The following is a 27,301-nucleotide window of genomic DNA, read 5'->3' on the forward strand; positions in this document are numbered from 1 at the left end:
ATACACAAACATCTCACAGTATATTTACCTGTATACAAATAATACGTTCACTTACCGCCAACTTTACATCCCCTCATTTTAAGTTTTCTAACATTTTACATTCTTTGTAGTAGTCCCACCAATATATCACACAATACATGTCCCTTATTTTAAGTTTTCTTGCATTCTATACCATTTTTTCTGGTCCCCTGAAAAACATTGGGGTTCTACTTTATAGGTGACAATTTGTAAAAACCAGAGCAGAGCAATAACCGCAACAGACGCATAGAAGTTTCCCAGCCCTGTCTGGTCTCAATTCTGGGCGTGCCCAATCCAATATCTGGGCAAGGCTGCTGCTTATAATTGGTATCAGAGAGGAACTGTGCCACTGTGACAGAATGTATTGTTATAAAGATAGCTAAAACCTCCCTCCCTCCAGGTCTACTTATGTTGTAAATGTCTAAATTACAGTTCTATTTTTTAAAGGGATCCTGTCATCGGAAAACATGTTTTTTTTCAAAACGCATCAGTTAATAGTGCTACTCCAGCAGAATTCTGCATTGAAATCCATTTCTCAAAAGAGCAAACAAATTTTTTTATATTCAATTTTGAAATCTGACATGGGGCTAGACATCTTGTCAATTTCCCAGCTGCCCCTGGTCATTCTCCTTTTTTTTCTTTGTATTTTCTATTAAGCTCTGTTTTATCTAATTTTATGGGTTTTTTATGGGATGAAATTGATGTTTTTGAAAGCCTAGCTTTGACAGAAAGGTTTCATTTGGATATGATTTAAGATTTATGGACATACATTTGCTACAATTCCCCAAAAGGGGAATATTACAGCTTTATTTAACGTCAAAATGGTCTAGAGGGAGCATTACAATTTGGTTCAGTTCAGACCTGAGAAAATCCAAGTATTTCCCAGGGAACAATGAAGAAATTGACATTGTCCATACTCTGCTACCCAGCAAACATGCTTAGAATGCTATTAAAATAAAAAGATTTTTGTGATATTTTACTGCTTGTTGAAAACAATGGTTTCAGTTTTATTTGCTACTGATCAAAAACGTGTTAAATTTTACTGCACAAAAATGTTCTATTACAACAACACCATTTACATCTCTCCGACTTTCACTTCTTAAAGCTTTATAAAATATAAAACAATGTAGAATATTTTTATACAGAGAATAAATTGTAGACTGAAAATTATTGTGTGGCAAATTTTGGGCCAATTAAACTTTGTAAAAATGTAAATTCTTATTATAAGGGGAGGGGAAACAATTTGATGATCCCAAATGTCCATCTGTGGCACTCACTTCCCCAAACAGACAACTGTATGGTGAATGGGAAACTGAACGTTTTAAAAGGTGAGGGTCACAGAGACAATGAAATTCAAACTTTGCATGTTTAGTAAATTAGTGGCATGGCAGAGAAGTGGTTGATAAAATGCATGAACCTGGCACTGCTAGTCATTATGAACTGGGGCATAACAGGATGATGATGGGAAAGTGAATTAGAATTTTGGTGACATCTGGGGGCAGATTTATCAAAGGTCAAAATGAATTTTCGAATTAAAAAACGTTGAATTTCGAAGTAATTTTTGGGTACTTTGACCATCGAATAGGCCAAATTCGACTTTGATTCGAATTGAAAAACCTTTGAAAATTCAAAAATCAAAGTACTGTCTTTTTAAAAACTTCAACTTCGACACTTCGCCACCAAAAAACCTGCCTAATTGTTGTTTAGCCTATGGGGGACCTCCTAGAACCCATCTGAGGCTTTTGGACAAGTTTTGGATTGAAACGAACGATTCAAAGGATTTCATTGTGCGATCTAACGATTTTAATTTTAAGGAAAAAACCTTTGACTTCGACTATAGTACTACACCTATTCAATGGTCAAAAAAAAAAGTTTTGGAAAAAGTTTTTTCAATTCAAAATTCGACCGTTGATAAATCTGCCCCCTGGTGTGATGATGTTAGTATTGTAGAAAAAGGTGAAATTAGCATGAATGAAGAATGAATGTCTTGGACAAATTTAGTTTAAAGGATACGGAAAGATCTTCTAACTTGGGGTTGCCAAAAGTTAGGCAACCCCAAGTGATTGCATGTACTAACCTGAAAGAAAAGGTATTGGAAATCATAAGATCTAATTAATTAGTCAAGTACATCTAGAAAATAAAATGCATCTAGGAAAAAGTCTATGAAGCTTCACTGTAGAGGAACCTCAACAATCCAAAAAACCAAGGCAGGATAATGTTTAATGGAAAGAAACTGTCAAAAAGATCTGAGATTAGGATTATTAGTAAGACTTTTGCAGTTATCAGGTTATTGGTGAGTAGTCTTAGAACATATTTGGTGGAATGTTGCTGATGAAAAAACTATTACAGTACTAAAGTACAATAAAAAAAATATAATTATAGAGAAGGCAGGTCAATCATATCAATTTAAGTTTAGGAGCTCAGAGATGACGTGAAGAGCAGACAAAACAGAAGACTGGACAGCAATAGCACTTTACTCCCTGTTAGTAAATAAGTCCTTCTGTGTCTTTACAGTTTCAGAGTTGTTATGGTATAAAAAAGCATGGCAACTTTTTTTTTTATCCAAAAACTTTCTGCATAACCAATAGATACAAACTCATAAATAAAAGACAAAATGTAAGATTTTTTTGGGGAAATATAATAGGTATCACAGGCTATGAGATAATGTTTGGTATTCCTGTTGTAATTTTGCTTAGTATTTAAAGGGCATGTAAAGTCTAAAATAGAATAAGGCTAGAAATGCTATATTTTGTATACTAAATATAAACATGAATTTACTGCACCACAAGCCTAATCAAACAAATAATTTATGCTTTCAAAGTTGGCTACAGGGGGTCACCATCTTGTAACTTTGTTAAACATCTTTGCAAGACTAAGACTGTGCACATGCTCAGTGTGGTCTGGGCTGCTTAGGGATCGTCATAAATAAAGCTGCTTGAGTTCTGCATGGCTGGGAAGTAAGGCGGGGGCTCCCCCTGCTGTTCATAAGTATGATTGTTTCCCTGCTCAGCAGTTAGGGACCATCTGACAATTCCTATCCACAGGATATATAATTTTGTATTATTTATCTTTCTATTCAGAATGTCTCTTATTCACCTTTCAGTCTTTCATTCAAAGACCGACTTAGTAAACTGGACTTGAACAAAAAGATAGCTGCTGACATTCCGAACTAGAAAGTTGAACAAGGTGCTAAATAATTAAAAAAAAAACATAAACAATTAAGACCAATTGCAAATTATCTCAGAACATCACTCTCTACATCATACTAAATTGAAATTTAAAGGGGAACTGCAGCGCTATATTCCATATAAAAAAGAATGATAAGTCTCTCAACAGACATATCAAGATACATTCACAAAAAAAATATTTTGAAAAGCAGATACATTTAGTTTAAAATATGCATAAGAAAAAAAAGAGAGAATGCACAGCAGATGACAAATTAATTAATCCCTAAATAAATCTGAATATGTGTGTTTTGTTTTTTCTTTTTCATCTAATATCTGATCAGTTGTGTGATATAACTTCATAATGGTCTGGTAAATGGGTAGCTAAACTACATACGTTAATCAATTTTGGAGGTCAAAGTCAGCATTTGGTTAGTAGACCTGTTAACAACAACCAATAAACAAAATTATTATAATTAACAGTGGCTTTCATTCTATTGCTCACGCCAATAGCGCTAAGGCCACATTCACATTTGGATAACTCGTTGCTTTTAAGAACTTCCCTTGGTTACAATTCACATAACACAAATGCAACAGCTTGATGAATTATTGTTTATATAAACACAGTTGGCAGCTACTAATTAAATAATTATAAAAGCACAGAAGATGCAGTATCCCACTAGAAACCTAATAAAGACCAATCTGTCGGTCGGACACATTGAAGGCTAAGGCAATAGTTAACTGCTCCATAGAAATGCAAGGCATGTAATACAGGAATCTAATTCACTGCAGCATACACCATGCCTTCAATGTGTTTACTGCCTAGGCAGTGTTTACTTCCTAGACAATAAACAACATTTGAATATACACACCGAAAAATAGCATTCCATAATTGCCTGCTCTATGTATGAAAAAAAAATCTGAAGGGTTCATAATAGATTTCAAGACAGTAAAGTGAATATTATATGGTTTGCTAATTAATGAACTGTTGATGTAACAGGGAATGCATATGAAACTTTGCAAATACTAGGGATGCACCGATTCCACTCTTTTGGGATTTGGCCAAATCCTCAATTCCTACTGAACTGAATCTGAATCTAAATTGGCTGCTGAAAGAGCTAAAAGACAAATTTTAAAAAAAAAATGAATTTCCTTGTTTGGGTGACAAAAAGTCATGTGACATTAAGGATACAGTTTGGGCCGCCACTTGGATTCAGCCGATTCAGTCTTGCTGAAAAAGGCTGAATCCCATTCCCAAACTAAATAGTTGGATGGATTCTGTGCATCCCTAGCAAAAAAGTGCCAGTTATTGTATATGAATTAACTGTGTCAGCAGAGGTAGTAGATGTGGACAATGGGAAGAAATCTTTAAGAAATGTAACAGAAACGACACAAGAAGAGCAACCTGTTCTTTTCCCATGGAACACTCCAAATCTAAAATCATCAAACACTGGAACATATTGATCCTTCTGTTCTCAATCTATCACCTACAATTTGCCTCCATCTTTATAGTCATATCCGAATTCCCCCGCCCACATCTTTCTGATGTTATCACGGAATCTTTTAGCTTTTCCACATTAACAGCTTGTGTTCTTCTAGTAATTTGCCCAGGAATGAAAAAAGTGACCAAGCTGTTGCTGAATGGTAGACATTCATAACATTGGCATCGCTTTTGGAACGCTCCAATGTAAAAATGACTTGAAGGCATCATAAATTCAATGACCGCAAATAATTAGGAATTACAAATTGCAAATTATATTAAAACTACTTGCAACTGTATTTGCTATTAAAAGTATGTCTCTGTACTTTGCTGCTACATATATTGAACCTATGTTAAAGCAGTCATCACTCCTCCAGCCAAGAATTAATTTCCCACAAATGGGAAGAAAGGGGAATAAACAATTGAACAACAGTCAGCCATTTAGCCCTTTAATAAATATGCTTAGCTGTGTTACTAGGAAAGACCAGTGTCTAACTAGAAGGACAGTCTCCTCCAGCAATCCAACAACACAAGCTAAAATACAATTAATCTCATACAGAGGAAGGAAAAAACTTAATAGCCTTGTATGGGTATGTATAACTTAAGAGTTCAAACAGGTTTGATTTAAGTCTATTTTACCATAGCTGTGGGGATATACTGTAGATGTTCTTCAAAGGCATACATCACTGTATGAACAGAGCTCCTCTGAGTGCTCTGAGGGGCATCCAGGTTTATATCCTTGACACTTGAAGATGATCATTACGGACAACACTGAAATTCTTTCCTCTGTATCATACTTGTAGATGAAAGGATCCAGTTTGCCTTTCTTGCTATTTTAGTTTATGCAATGTTTTCTTTATCTAGAGGTGGCAATTAGACTGTAGCAATCTGACTTTCACTAGATTTCAATCAAATCAAACCGACAAGCCGTAGCATTCACCAGACAGTACAAGGACTGCAGATACTAGACTGGACTTTTAAATTGTACAATGCAGAAGAAAGACAAAATTAGATGTATTGTTGCATGACATTTCAGTTGCATACCTTTTGATTATAAGTTCTTGCAAGTCGGGCCCTTTAAAGGAGAAGGAAAGTTAAAACTAAGTAACCTTATCAGAAAGGTCCTCCTACATATACCAGTAAACCCTCAAAGTAATACTGCTCAGAGTCTTCTGTTAAAAGCAGCATTTCTTTCCTTCTATTGTGAACACATGAACTTCTGTAGCAGACTTCCTGCCTTCAGCTTAAACCTCCTTGCCCTGGTCGTGAGCATGCTCAGTTTGCTCCTCTCTCCCCCTCCCTTCTCTGCTGTAATCTGAGCCCAGAGCTATAAGTGAGCAGGAAGTGATGTCACACCAAGCTAATATGGCAGCTAAACAAACAAACAGAGAGTTTCTAGAGCTTTTTACTCAGGTATGGTAAAACATTCTACAGAATAAATATAGTGTTATAGCTTGCACTATTGCAGCTAATCTATTGGCAATAAAATGCCTCCGTAGCTTTCCTTCTCCTTTAAGCAGAGTTTTTGCAAGACTCACATTTGTTACTGTAAATTAATGATGATGATGATACAGTATTTACCAAACACCAGAAAATAAACATATTTGCAACTTTGTTTTGCTCTATATTCAGTTTCTTCTGTTGATTGTCTCCCTTTTAATGACTTTAATTTGCTGTTCTCATTGCTGCATAATACATAGACAAAGGGCAAGATGTGTGATAGCCTAACCACTGTTTTGATTGCACCCTTTCAGGTGAACATCATTTATTTTTGAGGTCTCCTTGCCTTTAAACATTTACCTCCCTTAGAGTTTTCCACATTTTATTGTGTTGGAAATTAGTCTGTGTGCAAAATATATTTTATTCTGACACAAAAGTTAACCCGAAAAAAAACAGACATTTGAGGATTGATTCCCTCCCTGAGTCTGAATGACCAACATACCTCTTAACAGCCTTTAGGTATTGGAAAATGTTGAGTATTTTACCACCGCAAGCTTTGGTCAGCAGTTTGCTGATCATTGGTGTTTAGTTGGTAGACAATGGCTGCTGGAAAGTATGCTGTGGCATCAATGTTTATAGAAATTTTCTCTCCCTGAATCAGTAGGGATGGCAGATACATTGGATAGCTTTAAGATACAATTAGATGGCTTTTTAGTAAGTGAGGGAATACAGGGTTATTTAAGATAGCTCATAGTACAAGTTGATCCAGGAACTGGTCCAATTGCCATCTTGGAGTCGTGAAGTATTTTTCCCCCTCTGAGGCAAATTGGAGAGGCTTCAAATGGGTTGTTTTTTTTGCAGTTAGGCAGGTTATATATAGACATAGGTTGAATTTAATGAACGTGTGTCTTTTTTCAGCCTAACTTACTGGGGGTCATTTATAAAGTTCGCGCAACGCATATTTATTCGAAAATGGTTGTTCTCCACATGATTTTTCCTGAACGCTAATATATTGCACTGCTCTGCCAGTCTTTCCGTTTTTTGCAAAATGGCATTGTGAATACATTTTCGCAATTGAGACGGATGTTTGCGCGAGTGCGCCCACTGTGCCAGGTTGCATTTTTTTTATAATTGTTAGAAAATACCATGAGTCTGTAGTTATCCTAGTAATACTCCAATCTGCAAAACTGAATGGCCAGTGTTCACTCTGCTGCTTTCCTAAAGCTATTAAAGGCCCATAACTGGTTTATATTATGAGAGATGGGACGATAACAACAAAAAAATCTGGGTGGTAACCATTCAATTCACCTGGACTATACTTATCATATAAAAGCATTTTCATGTTTAGACCCTCAAATTGATCCCGTCAAATCAATATATAACCTGAATCTGCAGTGGATGGCATGCAAAATATGGTATAAATAACCACTGAACTAATATTAAATAATGCATCTAATAATAACGTCTAATGCAAGTTAGCTTTGATTCTGCCTTATTCTCCAAACTATCTCGGTCCCCACCCACACTCTCTATCTTCTTCCTCCCTGTTCTCTCCTTCTCATCTCTTATCCCTCTGTTCTCTCTGCCATTTTTATATTCAGTGTACTCCATGGCTAGCCACATCATAATCTGCTATTATTTTCACTGGTCTCCTGGCTGAGAAAGAAACATGCTCTTTGCTCCTCCTGACAAAGTGCTCACAGCTCCATGCTAACTAGATGGAGCAGCTTGCTGGCAAGACAGAAGCAACACTGATTAATTCTTCCTTGCAAGCAGGCAAGGCACAGTCACACCACTGGAAAGCATCACACATTTTTGGTGGTTATGATATTACAAATACTGCAAGTACTGCACATGGTGGAGCTGCTATCCTGCCTTTCTAGATTAGGTGATAACAACTGTAATTGCTCCAAAGTAGCATATATACAGTTCTTCGCAAAATAGCTTTAAATATATGCAATGTACAGTCAGTCTCTGTTCCAGAATGTTAAAATTCTTTCCTGTTCCATAATGCAACAAATTAATTTGGAGCTTGAAGACAATGAAGAGATAATGTGAAATGCTCAGAAATAAGCCAGTCATTGTCTGTGTAAGTGTATAGTGATAGCATAGCTGAAAATATTGCAACAGAAAGAGTATAGACAGGGGAGTAAGTCTGGGGGCCACTCCCCTGTCCAGAAACCAGAAGAGCATTTGTTTGCTATATGTTGGAGCAATGTAGTACGTAGTATGGTACAAATATAATTCATTTTATGTATAATCTTATGTATTACTGTGCCATGACTAATAATAAAGGCAAATGACTAACATTAACATACAGATACAAAAACATACAAAAGCCCATTCAAATGAACCTACAGCTTGTACTGTAAATATTTGAACAGGTTACAATATTGATTGGAAAAGCTGAGATAATTGACGTAATCTTTGTGGTTGTGGATTTAAACACATGCCTCAGTTCTCCTCTAGAAACGGGAGGAGCGCTGACAAAATAATGACTCAGGGGGTGCACATACTGTAACTTTCACACTGAAACAGGAACCCCCAAAATGTGCTGGCCTAGAGAAGTGTTTGTAGCACAATGTATATTAAGGAGTAGGGCAAATGATCTGGCAAAAAAAGAGCATTTGTGCTGTTTAGTCACTGATATCTGCTACATGCAAAGTTCTGCAACCTTTATACAGGTACAGATATGGGACCTGTTATCCAGAATGCTTGGGAACTGGGGTTTTCCAGATAAGGGACCTGGATTTCCATTTAAGTCTAATAAAAATAATTAAAAACCCAATAGGCTGGGCTCAAGTACAAGGTACTGTTTTCTTTTTACAGAGAAACGGGGAATATTGTTTAAAGATTTAAATTATTTGATTCAAAGAAAGCCTATGGGAGACGATCTTCCTGTAATTAGGAACTTTCTGGATAACGGGTTTCCAGATAACTGATCCCATACCTGTACTACGAATTGCTCCATTAATGAAGCCACTTTGTCACAAATCTGTCTTTGTGCAGTAATATTTGCAAGTAATGTAAGTGTTGATGAATGCACTCTTTATATAATGCATGTTCAGAATTTATTTTTATTCTTTAGGTTCACAGAGAAGCTCACTTCTCATACAAATTGCACATTTGCCCTGTTCGGACCCTCCTAAATGCTCTGAAGAGATTGATGTCAATTTAGCTAGAAACACCCAATCATCAATCAGCACATACAAACACAGTCACGCGTGGTGGAATAATGGTTGTACTATTGTCACTGTATTAAAATCCGGTTAAAATCCCAGGGTGCCTGCAGTTTCTGACCTTGGGCAGGTCACTGTGCCAAAATGATTTGGCACTTTCTGAGAGAGAGAGAGAGAGAGAGAGAGAGAGAGAGAGAGAGAGAGAGAGAGAGAGAGATCTGATCTTAATAACTGTCACATACAGTCCTGTGCACATGATAGCTATAAATAAAATAATCTAAATGGAAAGACAGTGCATACTGTATATATATATATATATATATATATATATATATATATATATATATATATATATATATATATATATATATATATATATATATATATATATATATATATATATATATAAACCAGATACTTTATATGTTGGTCTTTAACATTATACCAGTATAGGCACAACATCATTCACATTTGAGACAGCCCCCCACAAAATGTAGTAAAAGAACTCCAGTATTGTCCCTGCTTCATATTCTATGTAAATGTAAAAATAAATTAAAAATAATGACCAGGGCTACACAAATGTATAACAATAGCCCTTGACCTAACATCACCCTTGCTAGTTTTAACCCTGTCTATAAGCTCATTTTACATATACTCCTCTCCATTGTGACTTTTAATCCCCCGAATATCTACAGTATTTTATTGAATTCCTGCACGTTCCCCTGTTTTCAGTGGTCTTATATAAACTCCTACTGCTACAGCACTTCATAACAATAATGTTTAGTATACAATCAGGCTACATCATTCTTTTTTACTCACAGTTACAATAATGTAACAATCCAAAGGAGTGATTGTGCAAGCACTGCGATTTTCTAAACACCCTCCATGAAAAATGCAAATCAAAGCATTTAAAGCCGCCTTTAATCCCATTTGGGCTCATCACTGCTTTTAACAGTAAATGCCAAGCTGCGGTTTCAGAATTACACATCCTGTTGCTTTAAAAATCTGGACACAAGTAACATGCCGACCAATATACAAGTCTCTGGTGCCATCTAGCCATTATAGCTCCTCACTGGCATTATTAGCAGTGCCAAAAGCAAAATCTGGAAATGATATTGAGATTCTTTTCCTAGAGCACAGAATTAGTTTAGATATGAAAAATACATTTATTTATTACATGCAGCAGCTCTGAGCTTGAATAACTAATGTAGTGTAACCTTGCAATTTCATTTTACATATTAAACAATTCCCTTTTATTGGTTTCTCTCAGATAAACCTTTTGATCTGCGGCTAATAAAATGGGTAAGTTAGTGCCAAATCATATTGCAAAGTTGTAAATCAGCTTTTGAACGTAAACATGCTGGAACTTACTGTAGAAAACATATTCCGTGTAACTGGACCACATCTTGTCATCGGTGTATTGATTAACAAATGAAGCTGTCACTGAGGAATTGCAGGCCACCATGAGGAATCCAGACTCTGATAGCAAGTCAAAGGCTCTTTCTAGATGCTTGAATTTTAGATAAAACCTGGAAGTGTACTTTTCTGGAGCTCTGTCTGGGTCCCTGCTTTCATTTAACGTATCCCCAAAAACCTCTTTGGCGAGAGAGATTCTCCCACAGACCAAAATTCTTGGAACTCTTCGAAACTTTGCATCTGCTTGGCTTTCCCTCCCCATGGTGCATGATCCTCGGTACCCTACTGTGACGAAGCCCCATTTCCGGTCTGAAGGCATTAGTGATGCAGATGGGCATATTCGGGTTTCGCTTCCTTGAGAGGCTTCCTCATAATCAGTGTGGCAGTAATCATCTGGGCTCTGCTTGACTTCTTCAGGTATTAAGAGTTTTGCCAAATCGGGAAGCTGGAAGTACTCCGCTTCTCTTTTCAATCGTCCTCTTTCAGGGAAGTGGTCCGGCAAGACTACCTGCCTGTCCCTGAGAAAATCAAGAACATAACGGAATAGAAAGCCATCTCGGTCAATAAAGAAGCGGCCCTTGGCATCCTTGGCCAAATCATTGATGGAATCCCTTTTGGAAGTGAACATTTTCCACAGCAGGGAATGTGGTATACTTGTCAAGGTGGCATGGCGGGTGAAATAAACCTGTCCACCAACATTCAGCTCTACCACCTCAGGGAACGACTGCAGAATAGTCCCTTGGTCTCTGGGTGGAGCGTAAGTCCTACAGTTACCACTCAGAGCCATTGTGCTTTTAGATAAATACGGCAGAATGCAAAGCTTTCATGAAGTATTAAAACAGAAATAAAAAAGAGGAGCAAGGATGACAGAGGTCCGAATGTTTTCTTTCCCACTCTGGCTTTGTATTCATGAAGTCCGTCGTACACAAGCAACAATGTTCTTTTTTTTTTTTTTCCTTTGAAGACTGATTCCACTTGAGCAATCACTTGCTAAATAGCTTCAAGTGTAGCATCACACAGCACCACAGAGGCACTATTGAAGCAAGGTCATGTAGCAAGTCTAGCAAACTAATATCTGATGAGGGGAAAAAAAGAAAGAAATAAAGTTAAGAGAAAGCACAGGCTGCCATTGAGTAATTGCGAGTATACATGGAGTGGCTTATTCATGGAGTGGCTTATTCATGGGGTGGCTAATTTGGGACATGCATTTACTTTTATATTAAAGCTGCATTTTTTTGTTTTTTCTTCTGCAATGTAATGCAAAATGCTGCAGCTTAATCACTGTTTGCTATTTTAAAATCAATCCAGTAATACTTATGCAGCAAAGCAGCAATTTTTAATAACGAGTACATCTAAGATAATGAGTATGAGTTAAAGAATTCCAACTATACCTGAGCTGCATAATCCAATTACACAGGAAAAAAAATCCAGTTCTGTATAAGGACAGAGTAGAATGGAGTTCAGTGGAGGGCTGAGAAGTCTAGGAAAGTTGCAGGTAAGCAGTTGCAGCGTAGAAGTCTCAGGTATATGAGTCAGCAAGCAAAGGCAAGCTCGGAATAGGGCATGCTTGATAGGAGAGCACAAAACTGAAGAGATCTCTGGCTACAGATGGGATGCTGCTGGCTTCTATATGCCTTGCACAAAACTCAGAATCTCAGCAACCAGCCTGCTTCAAGCAAGATGTGCATAGGCTTTGCCAAGTCCAGAGAAAAAAACAGAAATGGTAGCATAGTTCCAAGCAGGCTGAGAGAATGAGGGTGAGAGAGCGGCAAGAGAGCAGAGCAGCCTGCAGTAGCTTGTCTCCAGCTCTGGGAGCCTTCCTGCTCTGATGCTGAGCCTGCTCCGGCTGCTATAAGCTGGGTGGATCTCCAGTCCCAGAGCTGTTCAGAGAGGCTGTTGTTTAAGCAGTGCAGGGAAGAAACCATCCAGGGAAATAGCTATTACATCATCTTAAAGGAGTAAAGCTGTGGGAAAAAAAACTAGAGTAAGAGCAGAGAATGCATCAGTGTATCTCTTGTATTTAGATAAGTTAAATAAGGTTAAAATATTTCTGCAAAAAAAAAAATCTCCTGCAGACCAGTTTATTATCCCCTCCCATCGATCGTTAACCCTACAAAACCCTTTGTTAAAATTGTCACACTGAGCGTTGCTCCCAACTGTTTTTACAAATTACAGCAATTACGGACGCCGCTTCCTTTCATGTTCCCAGAATTATCTATTCCAGTGTGAATACAAATCTGACACGTGACACCCATTTCTGCCACAAGTTTTGGATGTCGTTAACCCTTAGAGGGAGGGGGGCAGCCATACAATATAAAATATAAATTTTCCGCACCCTTTTTTTTTTTAGTTATTCAGCGCTAGAAATATTATGCTAGAGCTGGCTTACCAACACTCTGCATTGTTCTTTGTGGATTTGCCTGTTCCACATTCATTTATCTCAATGTAAACTTCGTACTCTCAGGAACCTGCTGATTTAATTTATTTCTGCTGTGTATATATATATATATATAATATGTAATTTTTTTTTTTATGGGTATGGGACTGGTTATCCAGAAATCTCCAAATTACGGAGAGGTCATCTCCCATAGGCTTCATTTTAATCAAATAATTCACATTTTTAAGACTGGTTTCCCTTTTTATTTGTAACAATAAATAGTAGTTTGTACTTGATTCTAAATATGATATATTTAATCCTTATTCGGGAGAAAACAATCCTACTGGCTTTATTTAATGCTTCAATTATTTTTTTTATCTATATTACAGAAAGATCCCTTATCTGGAAAACCCCAGGTCCCCAGCATTCTGGGATTTCATTTTACTTTCTTTATAACGATAATATAGTATATTAAAGGAATGTTTAAAAACTCAATCAAAGAGCTGGAGGTTTCGGCTCCACCGCCTGCATGTGCCTGTATCCACCCAGTTAGAATGTAAGCACTAAAGGACAGAAACCGCTTCCTTCTCTGCGTTTTTACAACTTGCCACTTATTATTTGTCCTCCTTGTACTTTTCTATACTGTAAATCTGTACAGTTGGTGTATACTAGTAGTCCTATAGATACATAGATAGTATAGATACATGCATACCTTGGAGCGTGAACACATGCCGCACCTCATTCCATTACTAAGCAGATCTAGTGTAGACACACAGTCCTTGAAGAATCTTCAACAGACACTAGTGTCAATGGTCACAAAAAATATATATACGTGTGAGTATTGTGGTTTTATAGCCCCTGGAATATGCATGTTTTTCTTTAATAAATACATTCATATCATGTTAAATATTGATGAGATTGTTGCAATCTTAAAAGAGAAGATGTTTATTGCAGCTGTCGTTTAAGACAATAGATTTTGTTTTATACTTTTAAATCATATCTAACATATGTGGCTTCCTGCTTGATAGGACTGTCTGACCACCATGATATGTGTATTATGACTGGCCTAGAAAGGTCTGCTGTTTTACTTCAGTGGAAAAAGTTTGATAAAGCAGTGAGACATGCTATCAAATAAAGGCAGTAGCAAAAATATGTATAGAAATTTAGGAATATTTATTAGGACATGCATCGCCTAATGCATTTCATGCCAAATCGGCACTTACTCATGGGGGCAAATTTACTAAAGGGTGCTGGCGTAAATTCGCTAGCGAAGTGGACCTACTCTAGCGCTACCTCGCACCCTTACGCCAGGCTAAGTTTCTCTCAGACGAAGGGTTGTAACTACGCTAATTCACTAAGCTGCATAACGCAACCTCTTCGGAGGTAAGTAAATTTGCCCAATAGGCTCTTATTCTTCGCCTTAAATCCAATTCAGATTGGGCTGAATCCTAGTGAATGAACAAACCAAATCTGAACCCTTAAATTCACTGTATTTTTGACCACTGGACAACTGAATATGTCAATATTTGTTCTTATGTGTGGTCCAGATTCACTTCAGGATTTGGGCAAAGCTTTTGTGATGGTATTTTTCATTCATTCAGGACTACAATAAGCTGCCAGCAGCCCAATAGTCATTAGTAACCAGCAGCCCAATATTCATTAGTAACCAGCAGCCCCAATATTCATTAGTAACCAGCAGCCCAATATTCATTAGTAACCAGCAGCCCAATATTCATTAGTAACCAACAGCCCAATATTCATTAGTAACCAACAGCCCAATATTCATTAGTAACCAGCAGTCCAATATTCATTAGTAACCAGCAGTCCAATATTCATTAGTAACCAGCAGTCCAATATTCATTAGTAACAAGCAGCCCAGTATTCATTAGTAACCAGCAGCCCAATATTCATTAGTAACCAGCAGCCCAATATTCATTAGTAACCAACAGCCCAATATTCATTAGTAACCAGCAGTCCAATATTCATTAGTAACCAGCAGCCCGATATTCATTAGTAACCAGCAGCCCAATAGTCATTAGTAACAAGCAGCCCAGTATTCATTAGTAACCAGCAGCCCAATATTCATTAGTAACCAGCAGCCCAATAGTCATTAGTAACAAGCCGCCCAGTATTCATTAGTAACCAGCAGCCCAATATTCATTAGTAACCAGCAGCCCAATATTCATTAGTAACCAGCAGCCCAATATTCATTAGTAACCAGCAGCCCAATATTCATTAGTAACCAGCAGCCCAATATTCATTAGTAACCAGCAGCCCAATATTCATTAGTAACCAGCAGCCCAATATTCATTAGTAACCAACAGCCCAATATTCATTAGTAACCAACAGCCCAATATTCATTAGTAACCAGCAGTCCAATATTCATTAGTAACCAGCAGTCCAATATTCATTAGTAACCAGCAGTCCAATATTCATTAGTAACCAACAGCCCAATATTCATTAGTAACAAGCCGCCCAGTATTCATTAGTAACCAGCAGCCCAATATTCATTAGTAACCAGCAGCCCAATATTCATTAGTAACCAACAGCCCAATATTCATTAGTAACCAGCAGTCCAATATTCATTAGTAACCAACAGCCCAATATTCATTAGTAACCAGCAGTCCAATATTCATTAGTAACCAGCAGCCCGATATTCATTAGTAACCAGCAGCCCAATAGTCATTAGTAACAAGCAGCCCAGTATTCATTAGTAACCAGCAGCCCAATATTCATTAGTAACCAGCAGCCCAATAGTCATTAGTAACAAGCCGCCCAGTATTCATTAGTAACCAGCAGCCCCAATATTCATTAGTAACCAGCAGCCCAATATTCATTAGTAACCAGCAGCCCAATATTCATTAGTAACCAGCAGCCCAATATTCATTAGTAACCAGCAGCCCAATATTCATTAGTAACCAGCAGCCCAATATTCATTAGTAACCAGCAGCCCAATATTCATTAGTAACCAACAGCCCAATATTCATTAGTAACCAACAGCCCAATATTCATTAGTAACCAGCAGTCCAATATTCATTAGTTACCAGCAGTCCAATATTCATTAGTAACCAGCAGTCCAATATTCATTAGTAACCAACAGCCCAATATTCATTAGTAACAAGCCGCCCAGTATTCATTAGTAACCAGCAGCCCAATATTCATTAGTAACCAGCAGCCCAATATTCATTAGTAACCAACAGCCCAATATTCATTAGTAACCAGCAGTCCAATATTCATTAGTAACCAGCAGCCCGATATTCATTAGTAACCAGCAGCCCAATAGTCATTAGTAACAAGCAGCCCAGTATTCATTAGTAACCAGCAGCCCAATATTCATTAGTAACCAGCAGCCCAATAGTCATTAGTAACAAGCCGCCCAGTATTCATTAGTAACCAGCAGCCCAATATTCATTAGTAACCAGCAGCCCAATATTCATTAGTAACCAGCAGCCCAATATTCATTAGTAACCAGCAGCCCAATATTCATTAGTAACCAGCAGCCAATATTCATTAGTAACCAGCAGCCCAATATTCATTAGTAACCAGCAGCCCAATATTCATTAGTAACCAGCAGCCCAATATTCAATAGTAACCAGCAGCCCAATATTCATTAGTAACCAGCAGCCCAATATTCATTAGTAACCAGCAGTCCAATATTCATTAGTAACCAACAGCCTAATATTCATTAGTAATCAGCAGTCCAATATTCATTAGTAACCAGCAGCCCAATATTCATTAGTAACCAGCAGCCCAGTATTCATTAGTAACCAGCAGCCCAATATTCATTAGTAACCAGCAGCCCAATAGTCATTAGTAACAAGCCGCCCAGTATTCATTAGTAACCAGCAGCCCAATATTCATTAGTAACCAGCAGCCCAATATTCATTAGTAACCAGCAGCCCAATATTCATTAGTAACCAGCAGTCCAATATTCATTAGTAACCAACAGCCCAATATTCATTAGTAACCAGCAGTCCAATATTCATTAGTAACCAGCAGCCCAATATTCATTAGTAACCAGCAGCCCAATAGTCATTAGTAACAAGCAGCCCAGTATTCATTAGTAACCAGCAGCCCAATATTCATTAGTAACCAGCAGCCCAATAGTCATTAGTAACAAGCCGCCCAGTATTCATTAGTAACCAGCAGCCCAATATTCATTAGTAACCAGCAGCCCAATATTCATTAGTAACCAGCAGCCCAATATTCATTAGTAACCAGCAGCCCAATATTCATTAGTAACCAGCAGCCCAATATTCATTAGAACCAGCAGCCCAATATTCATTAGTAACCAGCAGCCCAATATTCATTAGTAACCAGCAGCCCAATATTCATTAGTAACCAGCAGCCCAATATTCAATAGTAACCAGCAGCCCAATATTCATTAGTAACCAGCAGCCCAATATTCATTAGTAACCAGCAGTCCAATATTCATTAGTAACCAACAGCCTAATATTCATTAGTAATCAGCAGTCCAATATTCATTAGTAACCAGCAGCCCAATATTCATTAGTAACCAACAGCCTAATATTCATTAGTAATCAGCAGTCCAATATTCATTAGTAACCAGCAGCCCAATATTCATTAGTAACCAGCAGTCCAATATTCATTAGTAACCAGCAGCCCAATATTCATTAGTAACCAGCAGCCCAATAGTCATTAGTAACAAGCAGCCCAGTATTCATTAGTAACCAGCAGCCCAATATTCATTAGTAACCAGCAGTCCAATATTCATTAGTAACCAGCAGTCCAATATTCATTAGTAACCAGCAGTCCAATATTCATTAGTAACCAGCAGTCCAATATTCATTAGTAACCAGCAGTCCAATATTCATTAGTAACCAGCAGTCCAATATTCATTAGTAACCAGCAGCCCAATATTCATTAGTAACCAGCAGCCCAATATTCAATAGTAACCAGCAGCCCAATATTCATTAGTAACCAGCAGCCCAATATTCATTAGTAACCAGCAGTCCAATATTCATTAGTAACCAACAGCCTAATATTCATTAGTAATCAGCAGTCCAATATTCATTAGTAACCAGCAGTCCAATATTCATTAGTAACCAGCAGCCCAATATTCATTAGTAACCAGCAGCCCAATAGTCATTAGTAACAAGCAGCCCAGTATTCATTAGTAACCAGCAGCCCAATATTCATTAGTAACCAGCAGCCCAATAGTCATTAGTAACAAGCCGCCCAGTATTCATTAGTAACCAGCAGCCCAATATTCATTAGTAACCAGCAGCCCAATATTCATTAGTAACCAGCAGCCCAATATTCATTAGTAACCAGCAGTCCAATATTCATTAGTAACCAACAGCCCAATATTCATTAGTAACCAGCAGTCCAATATTCATTAGTAACCAGCAGCCCAATATTCATTAGTAACCAGCAGCCCAATAGTCATTAGTAACAAGCAGCCCAGTATTCATTAGTAACCAGCAGCCCAATATTCATTAGTAACCAGCAGTCCAATATTCATTAGTAACCAGCAGTCCAATATTCATTAGTAACCAGCAGCCCAATATTCATTAGTAACCAGCAGCCCAATAGTCATTAGTTACAAGCCGCCCAGTATTCATTAGTAACCAGCAGTCCAATATTCATTAGTAACCAGCAGTCCAATATTCATTAGTAACCAGCAGTCCAATATTCATTAGTAACCAGCAGTCCAATATTCATTAGTAACCAGCAGTCCAATATTCATTAGTAACCAGCAGTCCAATATTCATTAGTAACCAGCAGCCCAATAGTCATTAGTAACCAGCAGCCCAATAGTCATTAGTAACAAACTGCCCAGTATTCATTAGTAACCAGCAGCCCAATAGTCATTAGTAACAAGCCGCCTAATATTCATTAGTAACCAGCAGCCCAATAGTCATTAGTAACAGGCAGCCTAGTATTCATAGGTATCCAACAGCACAATATTCATAGGCAGTGGGCAGCCCAGTATTCATAGGTAGTGAGCAGCCCAGTATTCATAATTAGTCAACATAATGAGGGGAGCATGATGCATAGCCTGACATGCCCTAGTTTGATTCCAACCAGGACATTATTTGCAAGACGTACGGTATGTTCTCTCTGGGTCTACCTGGATTTCTCCCCATTATTTAAAAGCATACAGGCAGGTTAATTGACTCCTAATGAAAATGACCCTATTCAATGTGTTGCATGAATGTGATAGGGAAATGTTATTGGAAGCTCAATTGTGAAATGATAGCATAGATGAACAATCTCTGTACAGCCCTGAAGAATAATTGAGTGCAATATAAATTTTACATTATAATAATACTGTACATTCTGCAGATAAATAAGTGCCAGTGGCACCATTCGGTGAAGCTGTAATGTGCCAGTAAGTATTTACTTACTTATAAGCATTCTGCTCAATAATACTTTTTAGAAAATATTCCGCTTCTGTTTCGGAGACTTCTCAACCCCGTTTCCCATTATATTGTTTAATATGCAAAAACATTTATCTTACAGAATATACCAAAAACAGATATTGTTATAGTGGTATAGTATTATTATGGTATTTTAGCTTCTGTTATATCAGTGACTTCATGTTCATTCATTTCAAATCATCCCAAAACAACTAAACTTCATTCATGCAAAACCCCAGGAACTGCCAGCATGAGGAAATCTCTCATTAAAATTTGTTTTTCTAACAAATGCAGGAAAAAGCCTGCTGACAGCTAATAAAACCCACAAATATGCTCCATTGGCTTAACATGACATAAACTATGCAAGCATCCTTTTCCGCGGCCTGAGGTTTAGTGAGTCTACCAGTAATCTTTCATGGAAGGAATCTTAATGTATGTAAGTCATGAAGACATTAAACTAGTCAGTGAGAGAGTGTGTCTTGGCTCAGACAACATATAATGCCCATAATGCTGCGGTAAATATTTAAAACAAGCTGCTCTTTTGCAATGAGCAAGCATAAGCACTACTGTTGCCATTCAGATGGAAACCTATTTGGCTATAATGGTTCTCTTTCATTGTCTTAAATGTCAGCTAAGCCTTCAAGGTTTCAGAACAATGTTCTAAAAAATAAAAACCTGATAAAGTGAGGAATTGACAAATGAGTATAGTATGGGGGGGAGTATTTGGTCAGTTGCCCACCTGGAACATAATCAAGAGCTGCGTAGGAGCTCACCTGCAACTTCCATGGGATATCAATTCAATACAATAGAATGCTCAAACAGAGAAGCTAAAAGTTTTATATTGTTGGATATCCCTTCCAGTTAAAATAACTACAACATACTATTGCCTTATAAAGGTTCATAAATAGGAGCACTTCTAATTCTGCAAGGCAGTGGTCCCCAACCAGTGGCTCGGGAGCAACATGTTGCTCTCCAACCCCTTGGATGTTGCTCTCCAAACCCTTGGATGTTTCTCCCAGTGGCCTCAAAGCAGGTGCTTATTTTTGCCATAAATGCAAGGTTTAGTTGCATAAAAAACATTTCTACTGCCAGAGTCTCCTGGATGCTGCAAGTCCACATAGTAGCGGCCAATACCCAATCACAGCCCTTATTATCCCCAGGGACCTTTTGCATGATTATGTTGCTCTCCAACATTATTTTACACTTGAATAAGAGTTTCCATAACCCACGAACACTGGATGCGATCCCTAAGGGACAATTTATGAGAGCCAAGAAGATAGCATCCAGTGAAGTGGGTTATAAACATGCAAGTAGCGATCTGACAGAAAGGTTTCTGCAAAGGGGATACCCCAAAGGTAAACTTAAAGCAGTGGTAGAAGAGGTGAAAGGGATGGACCGTGCTGCTTTATTACAGCCCAAACAAAAGCAGGGTGAGACGGATAGATTAACCTTCGTAAGTACATACGACAAAAGGAGTAAGAAGGTAGAAAAGATAGTGAAACAATATTGGCCACTTCTGCAAACTGATGCTATCTTCGGAAAAGTTTTTTCGAATCCCCCGCGGTTCTCGTATAAAAAGGGTAAGTCAATAAGAGACACATTATGTGCCATTTCAAGAGTGGATAATAGCAATACTGTGTTTAAAGGTACACCAAAAGTAGGCACATACCCGTGCATGAATTGCAACTGTTGCAATTCCATTATAAAAGGACCTTGTATAAATCATCCCATTACAGGTGAGGTAATCAAACTAAAGTCATACGCCACATGTAAAACCAGCCACGTAATTTATGCTCTGAAATGTCCCTGCGGGAAAATGTACGTAGGGAAGACAATAAGGTCTGTCAGTACTAGGATAAAAGAGCATAAAGGCAATATACGCAATTTTAAAAATGATACCTATACTGACACTCCTGTAGCCAGACATTTTGATACTGTAAAACATAATGTATGTCAGCTAAAGTGGATAGTGTTAGAGACAGTAGCAAAACCCAGTAGAGGAGGTGATCATAACTTGATACTATTGCAGAGGGAGGCAAGATGGATAAAGCGCTTGGATAGTGCTTATCCGAAAGGGTTAAATGAGCAGTGCAATTTATCATGTTTTCTTTAATAGTAATGGCTTGTCGTCCTTTGTTCCCAGGAATTATAACTAGATTCCAAGTTGTAATGACATGGAACTCCTGCTGCATTTACATATGGGTGAGTCCATTCAATCAGGAGTCTTTATATATATATATCGTTTATTTTTGAATTGGTAACTATAATATTGCAACCTTGTTGCTAAGAAAGATAATATATACATAGAAGCCAGTGATAGGAAATAATTACAGAATGTCTTAGAATAGCAACATACGTTGCGAGATTAGAAGGTACTGTTAAATTGATATAATAGAAGTGCTAAATTGATACAACATAAAGATTTCAAGTGAATTGGATAGGCTAATGGCAATTTCCTTGTTTTTACAGGTCTTTTACAGGTTAGGCGGATTGAGCAGTAACCTGGTTTTAACATTATGTTTCAGTGGGATTTCAACATGTATTATATGAAATAATGTGTGTCACTTTTAATAGCTAGATGAATTGGGTCACAATAAGTTTTTACAATATTTATTAGAGATCATATTTTGTAATTTTACACTTTGTGAGAGGCTTTTATAAATTTGTAAAATCTCTATTATGCACTTTAAGATGTATATCACTGATAGTTAATGAAAAAAGTTTTATCTATGATGAACTGTGTGTAGCCATATGGGAGTTATAATTGCACAATGCATTTTAAGATGTATATCACTAAATAGTTAATGAAAAAGTTTTATCCATGATGAACTGTGTGCAGCCATATGGGAGTTATAGTTGCACAATGCACTTTAAGATGTATATCACTAAATAGTTAATGAAAAAGTTTTATCCATGATGAACTGTGTGCAGCCATATGGGAGTTATAGTTGCACAATGCACTTTAAGATGTATAACACTAAATAGTTAATGGAAAACTTTTACCCATACTGCACTGCTGGTAGTCACATGAGATTATAAATGATTGTTTTTGGTTGTTCCTTTTTACACTTGATAAAGGGCGTGGGCCCGAAACATGTTGTGTAACTCATTATCCCAATAAAGAACTTTGCAGACAAGTTGCTGCCCTGGATTTGTTCCACAACTACTGAATGCATTGAACTATTGGGTATTACACACAGAATACCTGTGGAAGAAGCCAACAAAGAAATTCGGTGAGCTTGCTCTGAATACTATATTTGCATTATTTTACACTTGAATGTGGCTCATGGGTAAAAAGGTTGGGGACCCCTGCTGTAAGGTGTACTGAAATCTTCTTTTGGATGATAAAGCAGGAAAATAGTGATTATTGATCTCTGTTGACCTTGCAGCAATTCAAGATAATGGGATGGGGGTCTCCTGGGGATAGACTACTATACAGCCCCTACATACAAAAGCAAATCAAAGTCTATTAGTTTGGCAACAGCTGGTATGCAGATAGTTTTACTTTCAGGCTGTTCCACCCTTTTTTGTAGATGGTTTAGGCCCATGCCTGTCTGGCTCTAAATCATCTCTGTAAGAGCTTTTAAACACAGGTAGCATGGCCACTTTTCCCCTTTAACATAGGCTACATTTTAAATCCACATACTGCTTGGCTAATTAGCATTAGAATCATAAGAATAGAGGGTTATGTTTGGAATAGACAAAAATGGGCTTAGCTGCAGTTTAAAAAAACATATAAATACTATATATGTGATCCAGTAGCGCTGATATATATGTGATCCAGTAGCGCTGAACAAAGTTAAATAAATAGTTAAAATTACACTCACAAGCATTCCAAATAAAATGGCAATAAAATCAAAAGCAGTTCCCGCAAACGCAATGGGAAAATGCAGACAAAACGTCCAGGTTTACAAGCCCTGCACGCAGGTGGTATTTTGTGCATTTAAAAATGCATGCTGAGCATGTAAAAATTCATATGCAACGGGGATCACTGTACACCTCATGAAACCAATGTAAATGAGGGGGGAAAAAAACTGAAAAAAATAATATAGTGTAGTATCTCAAATAGCAATCACACCCATCGTGTTCAAAGGATCATCAGGGATTAGGGTAGTATCAATACCCACACTAGAAAATTCTAGTGGTCAATTATACTCACAAGAGCACAAATGATAAAGGCGTTAATCAAAGTACAGGTACTCGATCACCAGTTGCGATCGTCTTAACGCTGGGTTTCTCTCTCTGGGCAGATTTACTAAAGGGCGAAGTAACTAACGCTAGCGAAAATTCACCAGTGTGACGTCATCTTGTTACTTCACCGATTTACTAATGGTCGCTGGTGTAACTTCACTAGCGAAAGAGATAGACTCTAGCAGTACTTCGCTCCCTAATGCCTGGCACTTGCGCCAGACTTGCCTTCGCCACCTCAGACCAGCCGAAGTGCAATATAGTAGATAGGACGCAAATAGTATAGTAGATAAGTCCCAAAAAACGCTAGCATCTTTTCTTTTTTCAGGGTGATAGGCTAAAAATAGTGTTACATTTTTTTGGGGTAACCCGTTTCCCCCCTACATTTCCTAACATATGGCACATAAACTATACACTGGGCTCATGTGTAGGGCAATATAACAACTTTATTTTATTTTAAGGTTTCCCAGCTTGTGTAGTGTAATGTATTGGCTGCAACATATACGTCCATTCAACTTTAACTTCCTGCCGTAACAAATTAGGCAACGCTAGCACAACTTCGCTTCGATTGCCGCAGTAGCGCTAGCGCAACTGGATTTAAGTGAATTAGAGTTGTCCTGGTGCATCTACGCCTGTCAAATTGTTGCGATGTGAGCGAAGCCGTTCCTGGCGAGTTTTCTGGAGGTTCTGGGTCTACTGCACCAGTATCTGCTTCCAAATCTCTCGCTTCCGCATGTGCTCATAACTGACGCGTTTCGCCGAAAGGCTTCCTCCAAGAGAGGACACGCTCTTGGAAGAAGCCTTTTGGCGAAATGCGAGAGGTGCTAATAGAGAAACACGGCGTGATTGTGGGAACTGCTTTTGATTTTATTGCCGGTTTATCTGAAACGCTTGTGCGTGTAATTTTAACTGTTTATTAAACTTTGTTCAACGCTCCTGCACATGTCACTTTTTAATGCCCACATAAGGAGTTAAGAAGATCGCAAGTGGTGAACTCATTTGTGCTCTTGTGAGTATAATCGACCACTAGAACACCACCATTTTTTAGCGTGGGTATTGATATTACCCTAATCCCTCTTATTCACATACAACTGCTGCACGTGTGATGCTTTAATATTCACCTTGCTATCCACATCTATTAGTTGGAGCACACTGATCAAAGCTCCTTTGAACACGATGGGTGTGAACGCTATTTGAGATACTACACTATATTATTTTTTCAGTTTTTTCCCCCTTTCTTGAGGTGTACAGCGATCCCCATTGGATATTGTTTTATCGAAGGTTGAAGAAAGACTTATTAGATCACTGGACTGGGGAACACTGGGTTTGATGTCATTGTTATGTAAAAATTCATTTATAGGGGCATATTTATCAGAGTGTGAAATTAGAGCTCACCCCAGAAAAACTCAACTGCATTATATTCATTCCTATGGGATTTCTAGAAGCGTATTTAACAAATAGAGAATTCTACCTTTCACCCACTGAAAAATATATTTCTAAAAATCCCTTAGGAATAAATAAAAAGTGGATGAGTTATTCTGTGGTGAGCTCTAATTTCACACTCTGATTAACCTGCCCCATTGCGTTTATCTGTTATTTTAAATACTACTTGGGGGCTGATTTACTAATGCTTGAAATCCGGTACCAAAATCACGAGTGAGAACCTAAACTCACATGTGGTTCCTGCATCATCTGGCTTCTTGCTGCTGATTTTAAAAAATTAAAAGCACGTGTATATAGAGGCAGATTGTGATAGAAGCAGCTCCTTGATTGTATTTATGTCGTATCAAACCTGCATTTCAAACACACACATCAAACACACAAAAGAATGACAGTGTCTAAGAGCCCTTTCTGCAGCAGATCTGCAGTGCAATTACCTGGCTTAGACAAAATTAACCATTTGGTCCTCTGACAATCCACTGCAGCCCGGATCATGCACCATAAATCTACCCATCTCTGCACATTTCTAGTCCACTGATACAGGAATGTGTTTTCTAAGCACTGGGTCACAAAAGTTAGTATGCATTCTGTGTTTCCTACACTCACTGACTTATGGGTACACAAAAAATACTGACATGTAGGACGATGTACGAGTGTTTGCAAAGATTCAAATACTTAAAGGGTAACGTGGGCGTGGGCGAAATTTCGCCAGTGAAGGAGATAGACTCTAGCGGTACTTTGCTCTCTTACGCCTGGTGACTTTGCGCTCTGACAAATAGACGTAACTACGCAAATTCACTAAGATGCGGATTTTACTGAACGTTAACTCTTGCGCCAGACTTGCCTTCACCACCTCGGACCAGGCGAAGTGCAATAGAGTAGATAGGAGTTGAAAATGTTTCTAAGTCCCAAAAAACGCTAGAGTCTGAAAAATAGCGTACATTTTTTTGGGAGTAACCGGCTTCCCCCCTACATTTCCATATGGCACATAATCTATACACTAGGCTCATGGCAATATAACTTTATTTTATTAAGGTTTCCCGGGCTTGTGTAGTGTAATGTATTTGCTGCAACATATATGCCCATTAAACTTTAACTTCTCGCAGTATGCAAATTAGCCAACGCTAGCGCATCTTCGCTTCACTTGGTGCAGTAACGCTAAAGCAACTTCGCCAGCGTTTGGCGTCCTGGATGCAACTTCGGATTTTAGTGAAATAGTGGTGTCCTGGCGAATCTACGCCTTGCGAAGTGTTGCGTTGTGAGCGCAGGCGTCGCTGGCGAATTTTCAGAGGTTAGTGAATTTGCCCCATAAGCCTGTAACAGGGTCAGATTGGGCCTGTGGGACAACAGAAAAAAACACTGTGGGCCCATGCCGACCTAGGCCTGCTCCCTATCGAGACTTTTGGCGTCCCACCTCAACCGCAAGTAAATTCAAAATTAACGCAATGAAACATCATGTGACATAACATAACACAATGTAGCTCAGGGAGGCAGGAGGGGCGGTGGATGTGAAGATGGGCAAACAGCATCTGGGGTGAGGGGCCCCTGAAGAGCTACCCCTGGTAGGAACTAAACACCCCAGTCCGACACTGCTCTATAACTGCACTGCCCCACCCATAGTGTGTAATACTGCTGTATCAGCACCGTCCATTCCCCACATGCAGAAAAATCTCTCAAAAATGGCCAAGGTTCCTCAACAGATTTAAAGCAGGAGCACCACATCTAGGATATAGAGGGCACCAAATGCACCGGCAGTGTAGGAAGTAGATTGGCTGGTTGATGCCAGACTTGTTGTAAAAGTACTGCAGGTTCAGAAAGGGACAGTTTTGAATCATTCTACGTCTGTGGCATTTTTATTATTATTATTATTATCTCCACCCAGAATAATGGAATAACAAGGCAGCAAATGTGATGCGCCTATATTTTGCAGCAAACGTATAATGGGTTCTTTTTCTTTAAACACTGATCAATATTATTGAGAATGATAAAAAGATTTAGACAAGGAGCACTAGTGCCCAGTTACTGCATTATCCTCTGAGTCTTTCTTTTGCAATTAAGTGAATGATAGTAGGAGGGGTCAAAATATGCAGAATGGTAGTAGCTATTAAAAGTAGCTGATAACATTAGAAACACAATGTTTAGCTGATAGTGATATGCTGGGGGTTGCAGTGCAACAAAAACTATTGGGTTGTAGATACGGTATTCCTGAATATCTA

General features: G+C 38.1%; 1 protein-coding gene and 1 long non-coding RNA gene across 2 annotated transcripts in view; one reads left to right on the forward strand and one right to left on the reverse strand.

Annotated features, from left to right (window-relative positions):
- LOC108713261 (BTB/POZ domain-containing protein KCTD16) overlaps positions 1 to 12,791 on the reverse strand; it is a 169,086-nt gene extending 156,295 nt beyond the window's left edge. Inside the window, exons 1-2 of the mRNA XM_018256169.2 lie at positions 12,089 to 12,791; positions 10,653 to 11,772 (exon numbers count right to left, since the gene is read on the reverse strand). Coding sequence (XP_018111658.2) covers positions 10,653 to 11,484 — 832 coding nt within the window. The 5' untranslated portion in view covers positions 11,485 to 11,772; positions 12,089 to 12,791. The remainder of the gene's footprint in view (positions 1 to 10,652; positions 11,773 to 12,088) is intronic.
- A 7,881-nt stretch (positions 12,792 to 20,672) lies between these two features.
- Positions 20,673 to 22,070, forward strand: LOC121402216. The gene is made up of 2 exons (XR_005966696.1): positions 20,673 to 21,659; positions 21,927 to 22,070. It is a non-coding gene; the product is annotated as an uncharacterized LOC121402216 (long non-coding RNA).
- Positions 22,071 to 27,301: the final 5,231 nt, after the last annotated feature.

The sequence above is a fragment of the Xenopus laevis genome, chromosome 3S (genome assembly GCF_017654675.1).
Source record: "Xenopus laevis strain J_2021 chromosome 3S, Xenopus_laevis_v10.1, whole genome shotgun sequence".
Classification (NCBI taxonomy): domain Eukaryota; kingdom Metazoa; phylum Chordata; class Amphibia; order Anura; family Pipidae; genus Xenopus; species Xenopus laevis.